General features: G+C 47.0%; 2 protein-coding genes across 11 annotated transcripts; one reads left to right on the forward strand and one right to left on the reverse strand.

Moving 5' to 3' along the window:
- Positions 1-375: 375 nt before the first annotated feature.
- LOC113747436 (far upstream element-binding protein 3-like) lies at positions 376-13,153 on the reverse strand. Of its 9 annotated transcripts, none has more exons than XM_027287252.1 (18): positions 13,021-13,153; positions 7,852-7,960; positions 7,073-7,103; positions 6,743-6,789; positions 6,175-6,246; positions 5,970-6,027; positions 5,711-5,873; positions 5,528-5,626; positions 5,183-5,284; positions 4,954-5,071; positions 4,772-4,872; positions 4,543-4,681; positions 1,739-1,899; positions 1,569-1,639; positions 1,380-1,465; positions 899-967; positions 644-715; positions 376-522 (listed from the first exon to the last, which is right to left on the reverse strand). In XM_027287252.1, the coding sequence occupies exons 1-18, from the start codon at positions 13,111-13,113 to the stop codon at positions 392-394; spliced, it is 1,722 nt and encodes a 573-aa protein (XP_027143053.1). In that variant the 5' UTR covers positions 13,114-13,153; the 3' UTR covers positions 376-391. The 9 variants fall into 9 exon arrangements, with proteins under 9 accessions (XP_027143053.1, XP_027143051.1, XP_027143052.1 ...); XM_027287250.1 differs by having other exon boundaries at positions 6,743-6,792; XM_027287251.1 differs by having other exon boundaries at positions 7,073-7,106.
- A 198-nt stretch (positions 13,154-13,351) lies between these two features.
- LOC113747438 (uncharacterized) lies at positions 13,352-15,055 on the forward strand. Of its 2 annotated transcripts, none has more exons than XM_027287259.1 (2): positions 13,352-13,857; positions 14,608-15,055. In XM_027287259.1, the coding sequence occupies exons 1-2, from the start codon at positions 13,372-13,374 to the stop codon at positions 14,803-14,805; spliced, it is 684 nt and encodes a 227-aa protein (XP_027143060.1). In that variant the 5' UTR covers positions 13,352-13,371; the 3' UTR covers positions 14,806-15,055. The 2 variants fall into 2 exon arrangements, with proteins under 2 accessions (XP_027143060.1, XP_027143059.1); XM_027287258.1 differs by having other exon boundaries at positions 13,371-13,876.
- Positions 15,056-20,741: the final 5,686 nt, after the last annotated feature.

The following is a 20,741-nucleotide window of genomic DNA, read 5'->3' on the forward strand; positions in this document are numbered from 1 at the left end:
CCTTCCAGTTAAAGAGCTTTTTTGAGCAGTCGACCGTCTTTCCGGAGGAAGCATTGCAAGACAACCCCAAGTTTGTCAAAATCGGAGACGGCCTGCATGGTCGGACATTGGAACCCTCAAAACCCATGGTGTTGAGAGCTTTCTCCGAGTTTTCTCCAGTTAGCTCGTCCGCTCTAACGTTAGCTCGTCTGTTAACTCGTCCGCTCTAACGTTAGCTCGTCCGCTCTAACGTTAGCTCGTCTGTTAGCTCGTCCGCTCTAACGTTAGCTCGTCTGTTAGCTCGTCCGCTCTAACGTTAGCTCGTCTGTTAACTCGTCCGCTCTAACGTTAGCTCGTCCGCTCTAACGTTAGCTGCTCTGTAGGGGAGCCTAGCAATACGGGGACAGGTGAGCTACAGGTGAAGGCGGGGCTTCCTGTGTGTTACCTGTATCTGGGCGGGGTTCCACAGGTAGGGCTGCTGTCTGTAGTATTCTGCTAACGCTGCAGTGTAGTCTGGCACCGAACTCTGCTGAGACGACTGACCTGCAGACACAAGAGCTAACGTTAGCGTACCTGAGCTAACGTTACAGAGGAAGTCAGGTGTAAACCCGCCAAAATAAAAGCATAGCTAAACATTATCTCCGAGTGTTGGTCAGTGGCGTACTCTGTTTCTTGTAGTAGTCCTCCCAGGCCTTACTGTAGTCTGTCATCAAGCTCTGAGGCTGACTCTGCTGACCTGCAACACACACACACACACACACACACACACACACACACACAATGTTACACACACTGCTACTGCAGCTAGCGCTGTAAGCTAACATCAGCGTCTACCTTCCAGTGAACACGGCTGAGCCCGGTGTGTGCGTGTGTGTGTGTGCGTGTGCGTGTGCGTGTGTGTGTGTGTGTGTGGACTTGCCTAGCTTCTTATAGTACTGCTCCCATGCTTTAGAGTAGTCCATCTGTCCTGTCTGAGCCATACTGTGACCTACACACACACACACACACACACACACACACACACACACACACACAAAGAGAGTCTTAACTTATGGACTCAAACCTGAGTGTGTGTGTGTGTGTGTGTGTAGGTCACATCTAAACTCAGTCTACTCTGACCACCAGGAATGTTTCAGGAATGTTTCAGGAGTTTTCACCATCTCAAGTTTGTTCAGGGTCTTTTATTTTGAAAAGCGTCTGTGTCTGACTTCCTTCAGGTCATGTTTGTCGTTTGGGACTACAACTCCCATGATCGCTGATGAAGAGCACCATGTTTGTTTGTTAGACCTGAAGAACCTCAATCACCTGATCAACACGGCCAATCAGTGTGTGTGTGTGTGTGTGTGTGTGTGTGTGTGTGTGTGTGTGTGTGTGAGTGTGTGTGAGTGTGAGTGTGTTACCAGGGTCTTGTTGTCCAGGGTTCTGCCAGCTGGTCTGATAGGTGTTTCCCCAAACGCCGGTCAAGAAGGTCTGACCACTGCCACAGCTGCGCACACACACACACACACACACACACAATAATTAACACAGAATATCTACAAACGTCAGACCACCTTAAATCTGAGCCTGTGTGTGTGTGTGTGTCTTACTTCTGGTGTGTAGCCGGGCCCTGGGTGAAGGGACTGAAGCCGAAGCCTCCGTTACTCATAATACCTGAACCCTGAAGAGGACACGCAGTTTAACAATACCACCTTAAATCTGCTCTATCATTGACCATGACTGTCAGGTCTGTGTGCGTGGGTGTGTTTGTTTTGCGTACCCCGATCTTGTCGTCTATGAGCTGGCGGGCGAGGTCCATCTGCTGGGCGGTGCCTCTGATGGTGAAGACCCGAGTGTTGGGGTCAGTGGAGGGAGGCGGGTTCCTCTGCAGCTCCACGTGAGCTCCAGACTGCTGGTTAATACTCTTAATGGTTTCTCCACCTTAAAAACACACACACAGCACCACCACACGTTAAACACCACCCGACTTTACTGCGTCCATTCACCAGACTTTACTGCGTCCATTCACCAGACTTTACTGCGTCCATTCACCCGACTTTACTGCGTCCATTCACCCGACTTTACTGCGTCCATTCAGACTTTACTAGGTCCATTCACCAGACTTTACTGCGTCCATTCACCAGACTTTACTGCGTCCATTCACCAGACTTTACTGCGTCCATTCACCAATTTACTGCGTCCATTCACCAGACTTTACTGCGTCCATTTACCAATTTACCGCATCCATTCAAACTTTATTGCGTCCATTCACCAGACTTTACTGCGTCCATTCACCAGACTTTACTGCGTACATTAAGACTTTACTGCGTCCATTCACCAGACTTTACTGCTTACAATAAGACTTTCCTGCGTCCATTCACCAGACTTTACTGCTTACAATAAGACTTTCCTGCGTCCATTCACCAGACTTTACTTCGTCCATTAACCACTTTACTGCGTCCATTCACCAGACTTTACTGCGTCCATTCACCAGACTTTACTGCGTCCATTTACCACTTTACTGCGTCCATTTACCACTTTACTGCGTCCATTCACCAGACTTTACTGCGTCCATTCACCAGACTTTACTGCGTCCATTCACCATTTTACCGCATCCATTCAGACTTTATTGCGTCTATTCACCACACTTTACCGCGTCTATTCACCACACTTTACCGCGTCCATTCACCAGATTTTACCGCGTCCATTAACCCGACTTTACTGCGTCCATTCACCACTTTCCTGCGTCCATTCACCACTTTCCTGCGTCCATTCAAACTTCACTGCGTCCATTCACCAGACTTTACTGCGTCCATTCACCAGACTTTACTGCGTACATTCACAAGACTTTACCGCGTCCATTCACCAGACTTTACCGTGTCCATTCAGACTTTACCGTGTCCATTCACCACTTTACTGCGTCTATTCACCAATTTACCGCGTCCATTCACCAGACTTTACTGCGTCCATTCACCAGACTTTACTGCGTCCATTCACCAGACCTTACTGCGTCCATTCACCAGACTTTACCGCGTCCATTCACAAGACTTTACCGTGTCCATTCGCCACTTTACTGCGTCTATTCACCAATTTACCGCGTCCATTCACCAGACTTTACTGCGTCCATTCACCAGACTTTACTGCGTCCATTCACAAGACTTTACTGCGTCCATTCACCGGACTTTACTGTGTACATTAAGACTTTACTGCATCCATTCACCAGACTTTACTGCGTCCATTCATTGGAATCACTTTTTTCTAAAGTGAATAATTATTTGAAATTAAAGCTCAGTTGTGGAGTCAAACTGGATGCTGTCATATGAACCAGTTAGTTTCCTCCTCCTCTTCCTCTTCCTCCTCCTCCTCCTCCGGTCAGCAGAATGGTCTGAGGTCATTAACTCTTTGTTAACCAAATGAACGAGCATTAATGGACCTTTAATGGGGTGAAGAGAACGAGGCCGAGTGAGCGAGCAAGTTTCTATTTAAACCCTTCAAATGTGAATGAACCTGAACCAGCTCCATTCAGCAGCAACATGTGGAAACATAAACGACATGTCAATATAAACATGTCAACATAAACGACATGTCAACATAAACAACATGTCAACATAAACATGTCAACATAAACGACATGTCAACATAAACATGTCAACATAAACAACATGTCAACATAAACATGTCAACATAAACAACATGTCAACATAAACATGTCAATATAAACAACATGTCAATATAAACGACATGTCAATATAAACATGTATCATCTGGTTTCCTAGTCAGAGTTTAAATTTAATTGATGTTAAAAACATTTTCTTTAAATGACAACAGACTTCAGTGTGTGTGTGTGTAGACAGGAGGACATTCATCAGTATCGTCAATAGAAAGTCTCGAACAATAGAGCACCAGACAAACAGACCATATGGTGTCTAAACATCGAGTACTTGACATTTCTTTTTTCTGAAGCTTTTATTTTGGAAGCTGCTGCTCAACCCTCTTGACCTCCACCCACCAACACACACACACACACACACACACACACACACACACACACAGTGAATGGCTGATGTCTCTAAGAGGTTTTCAGAGTGAATGGCGCTGATAGAGCTCTCATCCTGAATCTTTTGTTATTCATGTTTTTGCTTTTAGACAAACGAGGATGTCAAATCATCATCTGCTGCCAACTGTTAGCTGCTGTTAGCTCAGTCTGTTAGCTGCTGTTAGCTCAGTTTGTCAGCAGTCAGCAGCCTCTATGGACATGATGGCAGAGGAGAAGAGAGTGAAGAGGACGCTGACGGAGGAAGCTAAGAAGAGAAAAGGAGAGAGTGAGCGAGCAAGAAGCCGCCGGACAAGAGTAAATGTGGGACTGACTTTTAGTGGTTGGTGAGAGCTTGGTGAAATAAAAGGCTGAAAGACAGACGCCGAGCTGGGCTGACTGCTGCTGGACTAGGCAGTGAGATCAGCTGCTGCTGGGTCTGGTTCTGGTTCTGGGCTGACTGCTGCTGGACTAGTCACTGATATCAGCTGGTCAATGATTGGTCTCATTGTGGCGGTCGTGTCTGGCAGACGGTCAAACTCTTCTCCTACCTTTGCCGATGACCAGGCCGCACTTGTCAGCAGGAATGGTGTATGTCACTTCCTGTAGCGGACCAGGTGAGCCCATGGTCCAATCACCACGACCTCTGACCCTCCCACTCCGCAGGGCGGAGCCAAAACCATCACGCTCCTACAACAACAAACCAAGAGAGTGTGTGAACGTGAGCAGAGCTCAGATTATGTGTGTGTGTGTGTGTGTGTGTGTGTGCGTGTGTGTTACCTGTGCGGTCTGGATGAGCTCATTGATCAGGTGGACGGCATGCTGACAGCGGTCTGGCTGACCCATCACCATGGCAACACGCTCCGGGCTGATGCCATCATCTGGAGGAGGCAAACAGGGAGGAGTCAGACCATTAATCTGGATCAGACCCGTTTATTCTGGATTACACCGTGTAAACAGACCTGCTTTAAACTGGATCCGGACTCCTGCATCGTTCTGGATCTTCTTGATCATTTCTCCGTTCCTGCCGATCACGATGCCGACGGCGAACCTCGGTACTGGGACCTGCAGAGGGACAGACTAGACATGAATGTACCTTTTAAATAGTGACTCCATGGACGCTCCTACATGCTACATGCTAACACATGCTAACAATGTGTGTGTGTCTGTGTGTGTCTGTGTGTGTCGTACATCCAGGTTGGTTCCTCCCAGTCGGGAGCTGAAGTCGTTGCGTCCCGACCTGAAGTCTCCGTCCTTCTCCCGGATCACCTCCAACACCAACTCCCTTGCTGCCTAAAAGAGGGAAAGGAGACGAGGAGAGGAAGGAAAGATTAAAACGTCAGTTTAAGTGATCGACACCGATACAGTCTGTTTCTACATCAACTCTTTCAACCCTGAAAAACTTCCTCAAATGAACTGTAAGACTGGACGTAGTCTCCGTGACGTCCCCGCAGACTGTCTAAAACCTGGACGTAGTCTCCGTGACGTCCCCGCAGACTGTCTAAAACCTGGACGTAGTCTCCGTGACGTGTTTACCTGAACTTTGTACGGGTCTCCAGAGATGCGGAGAGGTTTGTCAGCTCCTGTCGGCATCGGACCGTCCTGGATCATCATCATCTTCACCCCCGCCCTCTCCTAACACACACACACACATCATAAGTGTTAGGGTGACACACACACACACACACACACACACACACTTCCTGTCACAAACTCTACCTGCAGCTGTTTGATGGTGTCTCCACCTCGGCCAATCACCAGCCCCACCTTACTGGCTGGGATCAGCATCTCCTGCACCGAGGCGCCACCTTCCCCGTCGCCGTGGAAACCCGGACCGTTTCTACAGCGATCCACGATCTGGACGAGAAGCCGCTTTGCCTGCCTGTGACCACACACACACACACACACACACACACACAGGTGAGCAGCAGGTGGAGGTGAGGTGGTGACATCATCAGGTGGATGTTAAGAAACTCACTCGATGCTCTCAGGCGTTCCAGTCAGGGAACATGGCCGCTCCATGAGGCCGCCGCTGTCTGCACACACACACACACACACACACACACACACATTATTTACATGTTTACCTGCAACACATCAAACACACTCAGCTGGTTGTTCAGGAGTTTCTGGAAGGTTTCAGTACACAGAATACTACACAGAGTACTACATCTGGACCTCACCAGCAGCAATCTGGATCTTGCAGCCGGACTCGAGCTGGATCCTGGTGATCTGTTCTCCTCCTCTTCCAATAACTGAAGAACAAACAGAGATGAGTGTGAGGACGACACAAACGTTACAGATTTTAGAACATCCTCAAGTCTGGATGGAAGCGCTTTGAGTTGGGTCGTTCAGAACCAGAAACTGAGCTGTTCATCTTTAACAGCTTTAAAGACTCAGGTTTAAGGTTCTACAGAGCTTTAAAGACTCGGGTTAAAGGTTCTACAGAGCTTTACAGACAAAGATGATTGTAGGTCATGGTTTTAAGTGAAAACGTTCTAGCTCAGGCTGAAGGCTTTAGTTCAGATTGAAGATTCCCGTTCTCGGTACACTGAGTCTGATCAGGTAAAGATCACCTGAAAAGGTTCTCCATCAGGTTTTGAATTAAACACAGTCACAAAATGGATCAAAGTAATAAAAACATGAAGACAACCAGACTTCACATCAGCTGTTCCTAACTAAATCCTGATTGGATGAGCCTTCAGACACCTGAGCAGCAGGACGCAGTAAAAGGTCAGAGGTCATACTCACTGAAGCCAACCATCCTGTCGGGGACCTTGTAATCCTCTGTGATTACCCTGCTGCAACAGACACACACACACACATTAACATCATGTTCACACACAAAAACACACAACCACAGTGTGTGTGTGTGTGTGTGTGTGTCAATAAGTGATTATGTTTATGACTGTAGGAGGACAGATCTATAAACACTTATCTCCCATTTCACACCAACGACACAATATGTATTTGCAAACAAGAATATGATGTGAACACATGTCATTATCTGTCCTGCAGAGAGTGTGTGTGTGTGTGTGTGTGTGTGTGTGTGTGTTAATCAATATGAACTGCTGGTTGTACCTCTGATGCCCCATGGCTGCTAGCTGGTTACCTACTGAGAGACAGAAACACAGATTAGACATGATGCATGTTTTAAATTCAGGCCCAAAGTATCATGACGGCTTCGCTCATGAGCGATCTAAACTAAACCAACAAAGTGTTCGTCTGCCTGTCAATACTGTCCGACTTCCTGTCTGTGGCTACAGCTCCAAGCCCATTGGTTCCTACTGATGATGGTAATCTTTAAAAAAGACCTCACATATCAAAAAGTGAATTTTTTAACCACAGACCACTTATTTCATCTGGACGCTGTAATTTAATAATAAATAAATCGTAACTCCACTAAAATGGTTCTAAGGTGTAGTCTGTAGCTCCGGTTTAGGGTTCTAGATTAGGTGTACTTGTAGCTTCGGTTTAGGGTTCTAGATTAGGTGTACTTGTAGCTTCGGTTTAGGGTTCTAGATAAGGTGTAGCTTGTAGCTTCGGTTTAAGGTTCTAGATAAGGTGTAGTTTGCAGCTTTGGTTTAGGGTTTTAGATAAAGTATACTTCTAGCTTCGGTTTAGGGCTCTAGATAAGGTGTAGTTTGTAGCTCCGGTTTAAGGTTCTAGATAAGGTGTAGTTTGTAGCTCTGGTTAAAGGGGTTCTGGGTATGATGACTGGCTCAGGTAGAAGGTTGTCGGTTAGGTGGAGGGTTCTAGCTCAAGTTAAAGGTTTCATGTTTCATAGATTTCAGACTGCAGGATGTTTAATTATGTTGGACTCATTTCCTGCCCACCACCCATCACTCCCTCCTCCTCACCTCCGTCCTCTCCTGGTCGTTTCTGGCCGGGGTAGTACAGCGAGGGCTCGACACTTCCTGAGGCGCTGTTGAGGTGGGACATGGTTTCTCCACCCATCTTTCCCACCATCTGACAGAAAGACAGAAACAGCTGTAACATCTGGATACAAAACATAACAGTGCTAACACATCATGGTTCATTAACAACACAACAGGACACAAGTAAGTCCTACGTATCGATGATGAAGTTAAGACCAACGACTCCCAAGACAAGATTATCGAATCCCAAGTCAAGAGTAAGTTTACAATCAAAACCAAGTCAAGTCCCAGGTGAAGGCCAACAAGTCCCAGGTGAAGGCCAACAAGTCCCAGGTGAAGACCAACAAGTCCCGGGCGAAAGCCAACAAGTCCCAGGTGAAGACCAACAGGTCGAACCGTCGACGTACAAACCAGACAGAGTCTGAAGACGTTCAGTCAGTGAGGTAACCCAACATGACATCATGATAACTTCTAATAAAGCCGTCCATCGAGCCGCGACCCGGCTGATTAATATTCAAATTCACTCAGCATGACTTTGTTTGAAACCTTCGAGCTGCTCAGAACAACTTTACACCTTCAAGATGAAAAGATCTCAGTGTTCAGGTAAGCGTCCACTGAGGCTAAAGGCACAGCCTTCTTGTTCTACCTGCTCAGGTGTTTTACAGACAGCGTCACATGATGAACATCACGGACTCAAACGTACGTCACAGACTCAAACGAACGTCATGAACTTAAATGTCATGGACTCAAACAAACGTCACAGACTCGTACGTCACAGACTCAAACGAATGTCACGGACTGAAACGTACGTCACAGAGTCAAACAGACGTCATGGACTCAAACGTACGTCATGGACTCAAACGTATGTCTAGAGTTGTCACGATACTAAAATGAGTAACCACGATACTATACCAGACAAAGTATCGCGGTTCCGGGTATTATCGCGATACTGCAGCCTTTTTTAATTATTATTATTTTTATAAACTGCGATGTATTTGTACAAGTTAGTTTGAAACAACGACGTTTGTTTTTTAAGCAAAATTAGTGTTGCCACTGACGAAGACGCCACGGCAGACTCGCTGCTCGGGCCCGGTGCTTCTGCCATGGTGAGTGTGTTGTCTCGTGTCTGGGCGAGACAGAACTTTAGCTTGTTGTTTGTTCTGAAGCGAGTTTCTATCGAAGCGGAGCTGTCTTCGCGGAGTTCGTTCTTGCCGGCAGAAACAACGAACAGCCAATCAGCTAACAGACGGGCGGACCCAGCGTGCGGAAACAGCCTATCATATCCCTGGACGTCACCAGTAACAGGCAAACAGCCAATCATTCAGCAGCTGTGGAGTTCGGTTGCGGTTCCATGTTGGTTTGTTTACGAGGGAGTAGCATGCAGTGAGAAGCCGGGAGGAGAGCAGAGGCGGCCGCTATGCAGCGGAGACTGGCACCGGTAGTATAGTAATCCACGGTAGTACCGTCGTGTAAAATTTCTAGTATAGTAGCGACGGTTATGATTTGGCACCGCGGGGTACCGTGTATACCGTGGGTATCGTGCAACTCTACGTACGTCACGGACTCAAACAGACGTCATGGACTCAAACAAACGTAACAGACTCAAACAAACGTCACAGACACAAACGATCGTCACGGACTCAAACGTACGTCAGAACAACTTTACACCTTCAAGATGAAAAGATCTCAGTGTTTAGGTAAGCGTCCACTGAGGCTAAAGGCACAGCCTTCTTGTTCTACCTGCTCAGGTGTTTTACAGACAGCGTCACATGATGAACATCACGGACTCAAACGAACTTCACTGACTCAAACGTCATGGACTCAAATGTCACAGACTCAAACAAACATTACGGACTCAAACGTACGTCATGGGCTCAAACGAACGTCACAGACTCAAACGTACGTCATGGAATCAAACAAACGTCATGAACTCAAACGTCATGGACTCTAACAAACGTCACAGACTCAAATAAACATCACAGAATCAAACAAACGTCACAGAATCAAACAAACGTCACTGAACCGTACGTCATGGACTCAAACAAACGTCATAGACTCAAACGTCACAGACTCAAACAAACGTCATGGACTCTCAAACAAACGTCATGGACTCAAACAAACGTCATAGACTCAAACGTCACAGACTCAAACAAACGTCATGGACTCTCAAACAAACGTCATGGACTCAAACAAACGTCATAGACTCAAACGTCACAGACTCAAACAAACGTCATGGACTCTCAAACAAACGTCATGGACTCAAACAAACGTCATAGACTCAAACGTCACAGACTCAAACAAACGTCATGGACTCTCAAACAAACGTCATGGACTCAAACAAACGCCATGGACTCAAACAAACGCCATGGACTCAAACAAACGTCATGGACTCAAACAAATGTCATGGGCTCAAACAAACATCACAGAATCAAACAAACGTCACAGACTCTAACAAACATCACAGACTCAAACATCACGGACTCAAACAAACGTCACGGACTCAAACATCACAGACTCTAACAAACGTCACAGACTCTAACAAACGTCACGGACTCAAACAAACTCAAACATACATTGCGGACTCAAATGTACGTCATGGACTCAAACGTCATGGACTCAAACAAACATCACTGAACCGTACGTCATGGACTCAAACATCACGGACTCTAACAAACGTCACGGACTCTGACAAACGTCACGGACTCTGACAAACGTCACGGACTCTAACAAACGTCACGGACTCTATCAAACGTCACGGACTCTATCAAACGTCATGGACTCAAACGTCACGGACTCAAACAAACGTCATGGACTCAAACAAACGTCATGGACTCAAACAAACGTCATGGACTCAGACAAACGTCACGGACTCTGATAAACGTCACGGACTCTAACAAACGTCACGGACTCTATCAAACGTCATGGACTCAAACGTCACAGACTCAAACAAACGTCATGGTCTCAAACGTCACGGACTCAAACAAACATCACGGACTCTAACAAACGTCACGGACTCAAACGTCAAGGACTCAAACAAACATCACAGGCTCTAACAAACGTCACAGACTCAAACGTCATGGTCTCAAACGTCACGGACTCAAACGTCACGGACTCAAACAAACATCACGGACTCTAACAAACGTCACAGACTCAAACAAACGTTATGGACTCAAACGTCATGGACTCAAACGTCATGGACTCAAACGTCATGGACTCAAACGTCATGGACTCAAACAAACGTCATGGACTCAAACAAACGTCACGGACTCTAACAAACGTCACGGACTCAAACAAACGTCATGGTCTCAAACGTCACAGACTCAAACAAACTTCACGGACTCTAACAAACGTCACGGACTCAAACAAACGTCACGGACTCAAACATCACGGACTCAAACAAACGTCACGGACTCAAACAAACGTCACGGACTCAAACAAACGTCACGGACTCAAACAAACGTCACGGACTCTAACGTCACGGACTCAAACGTCACAGACTCAAACGTCACAGACTCAAACAAACGTCATGGTCTCAAACGTCACGGACTCTAACAAACATCACAGACTCAAACAAACGTTATGGACTCAAACGTCATGGACTCAAACATCATGGACTCAAACAAACGTCACGGTTTCAAAAATCACGGACTCTAACAAACGTCACAGACTCAAACAAATGTCATGGTGTCAAACGTCACGGACTCAAACGTCACAGACTCAAATGTCACGGACTCAAAACGTCATGGACTCAAACAAACGTCACGGACTCAAACGTCACAGACTCAAATGTCACAGACTCAAACGTCATGGACTCAAACAAACGTCACGGACTCAAACGTCACGGACTCAAACGTCACGGACTCAAACGTCACGGACTCAAACGTCACGGACTCAAACGTCACGGACTCAAACGTCATGGACGGAGGTGGAGGTGTCACTGAGGTTCTGCTGCTGAACTAAACTCAGGCCTGATGACCTTTGACCTTCCTGTTAACGTCCAGACTAAAAAGGACACCTGACTGGCGTCTCTCTGTTAGCCTTCAACACTACAACTCCCATGAGTCTTTGCTGAATGAGACTCATGGGATATGTTGTAGTTAAATGCTATTGTAGCTACAGCTAGCCCCATTAGCTTAGCCTGTTTTTCCGAGTCCGCGGTAACAAACTACAGACGTCTGTCACAGTGAGGTCAGACCTGAACCAGAACCAGAACCTGAGCGGTACCTCGGTACTGTAACTGTGCTCCAACCCGGTCCGGTCTGGCTGCTGAGCCTGGTTCTGTTAGCAGCTCTCTATCAAACAGGAAGCTGTGACTCTGTCACTTCCTGCAGACTTTAAATCAGGTTTGGAGCCAGGCTAGCAGTTTCCCCCCGCTTCTAGTCTTTGTGCTAAGCTAGGCTAACCACCTCCCCGGTTCTGACTCGGTTCTGTTCCTCATACTGGACCTCATGGGTGATGTTCCACCTCTCTGGTTCTGGGTCAGAACACACACAGGTAACACACCTGACCTCAGGTGAATGAGGCAGCCCTGAGGTCAGGTGTGTTACCTGTGAGCTGCCTGTCTGCGTGTCACCTGTCTGTCTCTATAGGTGCAGACACACCTCCACAGGCTGTCTGTGGCTGGCAGGCTGTTGCATAACAGCCAGCCTAGTTTCACCAACTTACAGTAAACAGCCTGTCGGGGGAGGGGGGGCCGGACCGCGGCTCCACGGCCGGGTTCGGTGCCCCCCTCCCGGCCTGAGGACGGTGAAGTGTCCCCCTGTCCTCGCGGTCCAACAGGTTGTCTGCTGCCTCAGTGACACGTGTGTCCAAACTTCTGTCCAGCTCCTCCACCTCCTGCTCCACCGGTCCCGGGCTGACAGCTCCACAAACTCCCCCTAAACTAAGTCCCGGAGCGTGTCAGCCCGGACAAAGTGAGCGGAACCGAACCGCAAGTCCGAACTGCTTTCCGAGCTAGTTAGCATGCTAAGTACAAGTGTGTGTGTGTGTGTGTGTGTGTGTGTGTGTGTGTGTGTGTGTGTGTGTGTGTTGACTCTGAAGTTGGAGCAGCAGCTCAACACGGGAGAATTCGAATAAAAGTGCTTTGGCTCGATCCAAACGGCCCGGTTCGGCCCGGAGCGGGTGTGTGCCGAACCCCCGTGGAGTTGTTACCTGCCGGGCTCTCTGCAGAACGTCGGCCAGGCCGTCAGCCTTCAGCCCCGGCTGGTTCATCGAGGCCTGTCCCTGCACCAGCTCCGCCATCATAGCCACTGAGCTAGCCGCTAGCCGCTAGCGGGATTAGCCGAGCTGCTAATCAGAGAGCGGACAGAGAGAGAGAGGGCTCACTCCGAGCAGGAAACACGAGCCGAGACAGAGAGAGAGGGAAACACACCAACAGGTGTGACTACAGGTGTTACATATTTCTGTTTTCTTGATATACCACACTGTGAATACTGTCCATGCTGCCATACATATACTTATACTAATAATTCAGTTTGTACGTCATGGACTCAAACGAACGTCATGGACTCAAACGAACGTCATGGACTCAACGAACGTCATGGACTCAAACGTACGTCATGGACTCAAACGAACGTCATGGACTCAAACGTACGTCATAGACTCAAACGATCGTCATGGACCCAAACGATCGTCATGGACTCAAACGTACGTCATGGACCCAAACGATCGTCATGGACCGAAACGTACGTCATGGACCGAAACGTACGTCATGGACCGAAACGTACGTCATGGACTCAAACGTACGTCATGGACTCAAACGTACGTCATGGACCCAAACGTACGTCATGGACCCAAACGATCGTCATGGACCCAAACGATCGCCATGGACCCAAACGTACGTCATGGACCCAAACGATCGTCATGGACCCAAACGTACGTCATGGACCCAAACGTACGTCATGGACTCAAACGAATGTCATGGACTCAAACGATCGTCATGGACCCAAACGTACGTCATGGACTCAAACGAACGTCATGGACTCAAACGTACGTCATGGACTCAAACGTACGTCATGGACCCAATGTCCTGTATATATGTCCTGTATGTCCTGTATGTATGTCCTGTATGTCCTGTATGTATGTCCTGTTTGTATGTCCTGCATGTCCTGTATGTATGTCCTGTTTGTCCTGCATGTCCTGTATGTCCTGCATGTCCTGTATGTATGTCCTGCATGTCCTGTATGTCCTGTTTGTCCTGTATGTCCTGTATGTATGTCCTGTATGTATGTCCTGTATGTCCTGTATGTATGTCCTGTATGTCCTGCATGTCCTGTATGTCCTGTATGTCCTGTATGTCCTGCATGTCCTGTATGTCCTGTATGTCCTGTTTGTCCTGTATGTCCTGTATGTCCTGTATGTCCTGCATGCCCTGCATGCCCTGTTTGTCCTGTATGTCCTGTTTGTCCTGTATGCCCTGCATGTCCTGCATGTCCTGTATGTCCTGTTTGTCCTGTATGTCCTGCATGTCCTGTATGTATGTCCTGTATGTCCTGCATGCCCTGCATGCCCTGTTTGTCCTGTATGTCTTGTATGTCCTGTATGTCCTGTTTGTCCTGTACATGTGGCAGCACTGTCAATAAAGTTAACTTGACTACTGACGCCAACAGGTGGACACGTCATCACCACATGTCCGTATGTTTTATTTTAAAATAAACTTTATTGTCACGACCAATCAGCTGTGTCTAAAACTCATGAATAATAAATACTACGTCACTTCACTTCCTGTCTCACCGACAGGTGAGCCGTCCTGAGCCGTCTCCGTGTTTCCCGCGGAGTGAGACTTCCCGCGCACAGAGCAGCTCTGACGCTGCTCAGCTGTTGGCGACTCGCTGCCCCGTTTCCGCTTCCGCGTTCAGTCACGTGCTCCAGCTCCACAGGTGGAGCAGAGTGAACTTTCGAAGAAGAAGAAGCGTGGAGGACCGAGCGATCAGCTGACGGCTCTGTGACGTCAGCAGGGTGCGTGCGTGTGTGCGTGCGTGTGTGTGTCAGTGACCTTTGACCTTTGATCTCTATGTGTGCGTAACATGTCAGGAAGTTCTAACAAAAGCATGACATCACTGTGACGTCACTGTGACGTCACAGGTTTAAGATTCATTCTGATGCACACTGTAAAAAAACAACAACTTGTTTTTACAGTAAAGAAATGTCAAACATTAGTGTTACACCATAATATGAAAATATAAACCATTCAGTGACGTGTCAATAAAGTTTGTTATTGTAAATAAAGTTTGTTATGGTAAATAAAGTTTGGTATTGTAAATAAAGTTTGTTATGGTAAATAAAGTTTGGTATTGTAAATAAAGTTTGTTATGGTAAATAAAGTTTGCTTCTTTAAATAAAGTTTTTTACTTTAAATAAAGTTTGTTATTGTAAATAAAGTTTGTTACTGTAAATAAAGTTTGCTTCTTTAAATAAAGTACGTGGTGTAAACAGGAAGTTAGCGGCTCGCTCTGTGGACTGCATCATGTGGTAGAATGACGTGACCAATCAGAGTCAGCCTTACTGTGACGTCAGTTAATAAACAATGAAAGATGTGTGGTCACATGGGGGAGGACAAGCTTTGACCCCACATGAACTCTGAGTGAGACTTTAACACAGAGGATCACTGATAACCTGCACTGACCCCGTGACCTCACCGTGACCTCACCGTGACCTCACCGTGACCTCTGATGACATCAGATGACAGCACAAACACCTGGCAGGTGGAGTCAGGTGGTGACGGAGCAGATCTTTGTTAAAGTTCTTCACTGCTGCAGGAGAATCAAACAAACACATGATAATGAATGAACATTAATGCACATTAATGAATATTCACATCACATAATACAGTGCTGTTACTTTAAGTACTTCATCATAAAATGATATCAAACAAAATGTACATGTCAGCTGAAACTAATGAAACTTCCCCTAATTATTTAAATGATGAAGTTTTATCTAATTAAATATGTAAATATGCAAATGAATGCAGTGAACTGTGAAAACTGTAGACTGATGTAGAAACATTGAAACACCTTGAAATATATCATGACTGTAAAACACAGTTCTACCTCCAAAACTTCATTTATGTCATTATGTAGAATTGATACAGAATTATTTTATATTACAGACTGTACGGTAAACGTAATATTTCATAACGTAACCTGCATTAATACGACATTTTCCTGTCGGTTATACAGATCTTAAAAAATGTAACACTGATAAACACAGTGCAGCAGTATAACATCCTTTTACCGTAATATCAGGAAAACATTACACCGTATTTAGAATTCTGTAAACCACAGCTGACAGTTTGTTACGGTAAAAACTGTCAAACGCTGACAGTAAAAGATAAATATGTAAATATGTAAATATGTAAATATGTCAGGAGGTCATGACGTCTGATGATGCCCTGTGAATGCATTAACATAACACTAAAACAGACAACATGAAGTGTGACACAACTAACAACAACTACGTCCAGGTTTTAGACAGTCTGCGTGGACGTCACGGAGACTACGTCCAGGTTTTAGACAGTCTGCGGGGGAATAAAAATATACAGATCAGATTGAAATGTCTTTGTTCAGTTTCTCTGCCAACCACTGTGTGTGTGTGTGTGTGTGTGTGTGTCAGGAGCTGTGCAGAGTGGGAAATGATTGCTTGTGAAGAGGTCGTTGTTGGACGTCAACAGGAAACACTAATAGCCTTAAGTGGCATTAAGTGTGTGTGTGTGTGTGTGTGTGTGTGTGTGTGTGTGTGTGTCCATATGGGGCTTTAACTTCATACAGAGACGTCAGTGTGTTTGAAGGAGAACCACAGGATAAAAAACATTTTTCTGGGTCAGAACTGGGCCCGGTCACACATACAGGTTCATTAAATCATTTAGTGTGTGTTTATGCAGGCGGACCCCGACACTTGTCCAGCTACAGGGAAACTAGAACCACTTGATGGACCAACAGAACCTCCTCAGTGACCAACAGAACCTCCTCAGTGACCAACAGAACCTCCTCAGTGACCAACAGAACCTGGTACAGAAACACATGAAGACCTCCTAAAAGAAGCAGAACCTGCATGATCTGGTTGTTCACTGATCTCAGGTCAGAACATTTTATCACTGTTAGAAATGACAGAGAACACGCACACACACACACACACACACACACAGACACACACACACACAGACACACACACACACACACACACACACACACAGACACACACACACAGACGCACACACACACACACACACACACACACACACACATACACACAGACACACTCACACACACTCACACACACACACACACATACACACAGACACACACGCACACACACACACACACACACAGACAAGGCTTTCAGTTCATGGACCATTTCACTCTAATACTCTCCTCAGCCCGTCAACCCCTGCTGAGAGCTGCAATGACATGGACTGAGAGAGAGAGACAGACAGGCAGACAGACAGACAGGCAGACAGACAGACAGGCTCCCTCACAGAGACACGCCCACTCTCATCCACATGTATGGAGCAACAAAACCTCCACTGAGCGCGCTCAGGACGGACCTATCACAGAGGAGACACCTGATCAGTCATGTGATTTACAGAGTTTATGATGGACAGTGAAGTAAACTGCTGTTAGCTCATGTTAGCTCAGTTTGTTAGCACCGGGGGAATGCTGACGAGGAACAGAGCCTTTGTCGTGCCAGAACCCGAGCTGGGCAGTACATGAGTTAGCATTATGAATCACGTTAGCTGCTGAACTCAATTAAAGCTACACGTAACATGATCGAGCATCAAGCTAACGTTAACCAGTGACGCTGCGTGTAGCTGAATGTGCCGTTAGCATGCTAACTGAATGTGCCGTTAGCATGCTAACTGAATGTGCCGTTAGCATGCTAACTGAATGTGCCGTTAGCATGCTAACTGAATGTGCCGTCTGTCTCATAGTGCTAGCTGCAATGCTAACACACACTCGCTATTGGCTGCTGTAAACGCCAATCAATGTCCACGACAAGCCCCTCCCTGTCTGAGCGTGACGGCTCTTGGAGCCAGAAGTGACCATATTTGGTCGACAGCACTGTGATGGTTATATTTCTGTCTGACTTACTGTAGCTCAATAATAGATACCTGATGCATGCTGGGACACAGGCGGAGTGTGTGCAGGCTGTAATCATGCTGTGTGTGTGTGTGTCTGTGTGAGTGTGTGTGTGAGTGTGTGTGTGTGTGTGTCTGAAGTCATTTAAAGTGAGGAGATTGAAAGAGAGAGAGAGACAGCAGGAGGTGAAATCAGCCTGTTTGTATTCAGTTTGACTTCCAGACAAACATGACTCCTCTTCATCACCTCCTCCTCCTCATCTTCATCACCTCCTCCTCCTCCTCCTCATCTTCATCACCTCCTCCTCCTCCTCCTCATCTTCATCACCTCCTCCTCCTCATCATCACCTCCTCCTCCTCTTCATCACCTCCTCCTCCTCTTCATCACCTCCTCCTCCTCCTCACAGTCTGTTTTTAGTCTACTGAGCTGGTTTGGCTCCTGAGTCAGTTGCTGCACAGCTTCCATCATGAAGTCTGCAGCATCTAACTATGAACTGTGATGGAGATATGGCAGCAATGATGACAGACAGACAGACAGACAGACAGGCAGACAGACAGGCAGACAGACAGGCAGACATGCAGACCAGGTTAAACCCCACTTTAAACGGAGGCATACCAAATGTTAAAAGCACAAAACACATTTGCTTGCTACCACAATCGGCGCAACATGAAAGAAGCACAGAAAACAGATGACGCCCACACAGACAGACCTAGACGAGAGCTTGGGAGTAAAACAGTGAGGGTCCCCCTAATGTGGTTAGGCTCGGACAAAAGGTAATCTCATGACACGTCTTGTTTAATATCCACCAACTCATCACCCGTCATTTAGTGGAAGGTCAGAAATGTAAATACTAGTGCATAGCTTGAAACAACAACTGCTTAACCCTTACATACATACACGGAGGCTTAAGCAACGCAGGCAGCTGTTTGGGAAATGATCTTTACATACAAACATGTTCAACAGCAGATCATTTGAAGGGGAAAATATGCATACAAATTGATATTTTCTATGACTGAGGAAGTTAGTAAGTTGCTGGAAAAAACATTCAAGACAGGTAGGATATCCTATCACTCAATATCAAATATACGATAGTCAGCAGCAAGTGTGTGTTTCACCCGATGACGTACGTATAAAGAATGGACAGTGTTTTGAGTGACGTTACCCCAAAGCGAAAACAGGCAGAGTTGGCCGCTGGCCATAATTGGCTGTTTCTGCCTCTTCCACCTCCCCGGCTTAATCTAAAATATCAGCAAAGATGTGTGTTCTAACAAGTGCTCTAATTAACCATCTATAATGGCACCTACACCTCTATACAATCAAGCGGACCATGCTTTAATTCTGCACTAACTCTTGGAACATTAGAACCTTAAGCACACACACACACACACACACAACACAATAATTTTAAGCAATAGTCCACACTGATAACACAACATCCACACCCACCTCAGTACCAGTCATGTCTGAACCGGACACTAGCTAGAAGAGACCAAAAATATTATTTGTACCCACATGTAACATGTTTATTCTCTGCTAGTGAAGTTGGACATTTGCAACCTGAGGACATTTATGGAGGTGTAAAAGTTCTCCACAACAATGCAAAACCTGCTAATTGAATTTCTGGCCCGTCTGTTGTCACACGCTCACCGACCTTCTGTTACTGTTGTGAGTGCGCATGCACATGCACGTGGATGTGTGGTTGTGTGTGTTGTGTGCGTGTGTGTGTGTGTGTTGTGTGTGTGAAATGAAATGTGTGTGTGTGTGTGGTTTGTTCATGGGGGGCTCCGTCTCTATGAAAGCCTTCTTGGCAACAAATGGCTCTTTTCATCAGCAGCACTTGTATGGAGTGAGTGTGTGTGGAGTGTGGGTGTTGCGTTATGTGTGGTCGAGTTGTGTGTGGTGTCGCGTGTGTGTGTGGTGTGTGTGCGTTTGAGTGTGTGTGTGTGTTGTAGGTAATCGACAGGCCCTATATACTCCTTCAACAATGGCGCCCCTCCCCCCGGCGGTGGTTGGAGGAATCAAGGCCCTCTTACAGCCCAGTGAATTTCATTAGTGGTCTTTCTGGCGGCGGAGGCGCGTTTGCCTTTGTCCTTTATCGCGTTGAAATGAGCAATAAAATAGGCTTAGGGAGGGTGACTGGAGAGCGGGAGGCGGGGAGGTGGGGGTGAAAAGGCGTCGTGGTGGGGGGTGTTCATGGAGAAAGAGAGAAACTTTTGTGGGAGACGATGGGGGAGAAGAAGAGCGGCAGTGTGCGAAATGGGGAGTGACGGGTCGGGCTCTAATCTGGTATCCATCTGCTGCTGCTGCTCGTTATTCATGACGCCGCCTCCCCCTCCTCACCCGTCTCCGCCGCCACCTTTAAATGACACCAAACATCTGACTAAATGTGGTTTGGTGACAGGTCGCTTGTCAGCGACACCCCTCAGCACCGGCCGCTGGGACACAAAGGCCGAGACCCAAAGTACCTGATTTGATAAGAGATTAGAACTGCCAAATACATGAGTGTGTGAATGATGAGGCTGTAGCTGCCTGTCTGCCTGTCATGCCTGTCTTCTGTCTGCCGGCCTGTCTGCCTGTCTGTCTGCCTGTCGCCTGCTATGCCTGTCTTGCATTCTGCCTGTCTGCCCTGCCTGTCTGCACTGTCTGCCTGCTCTGTCTGCCTGTCTGCTCTGTCTGTCTGTCTGCCTGGTCTGCCTGCCTGTCTGCCTGTCTGCCGTCTGCCTGCCGTCTGCCTGTCTGTCCTGTCTGCCTGTCTGTCTGCCTGTCTGCCTGCTTCCTGCCTGGTCTGTCTGCCTCTGG

Source organism: Larimichthys crocea, chromosome XIII (genome assembly GCF_000972845.2).
Source record: "Larimichthys crocea isolate SSNF chromosome XIII, L_crocea_2.0, whole genome shotgun sequence".
Lineage (NCBI taxonomy): Eukaryota > Metazoa > Chordata > Actinopteri > Sciaenidae > Larimichthys > Larimichthys crocea.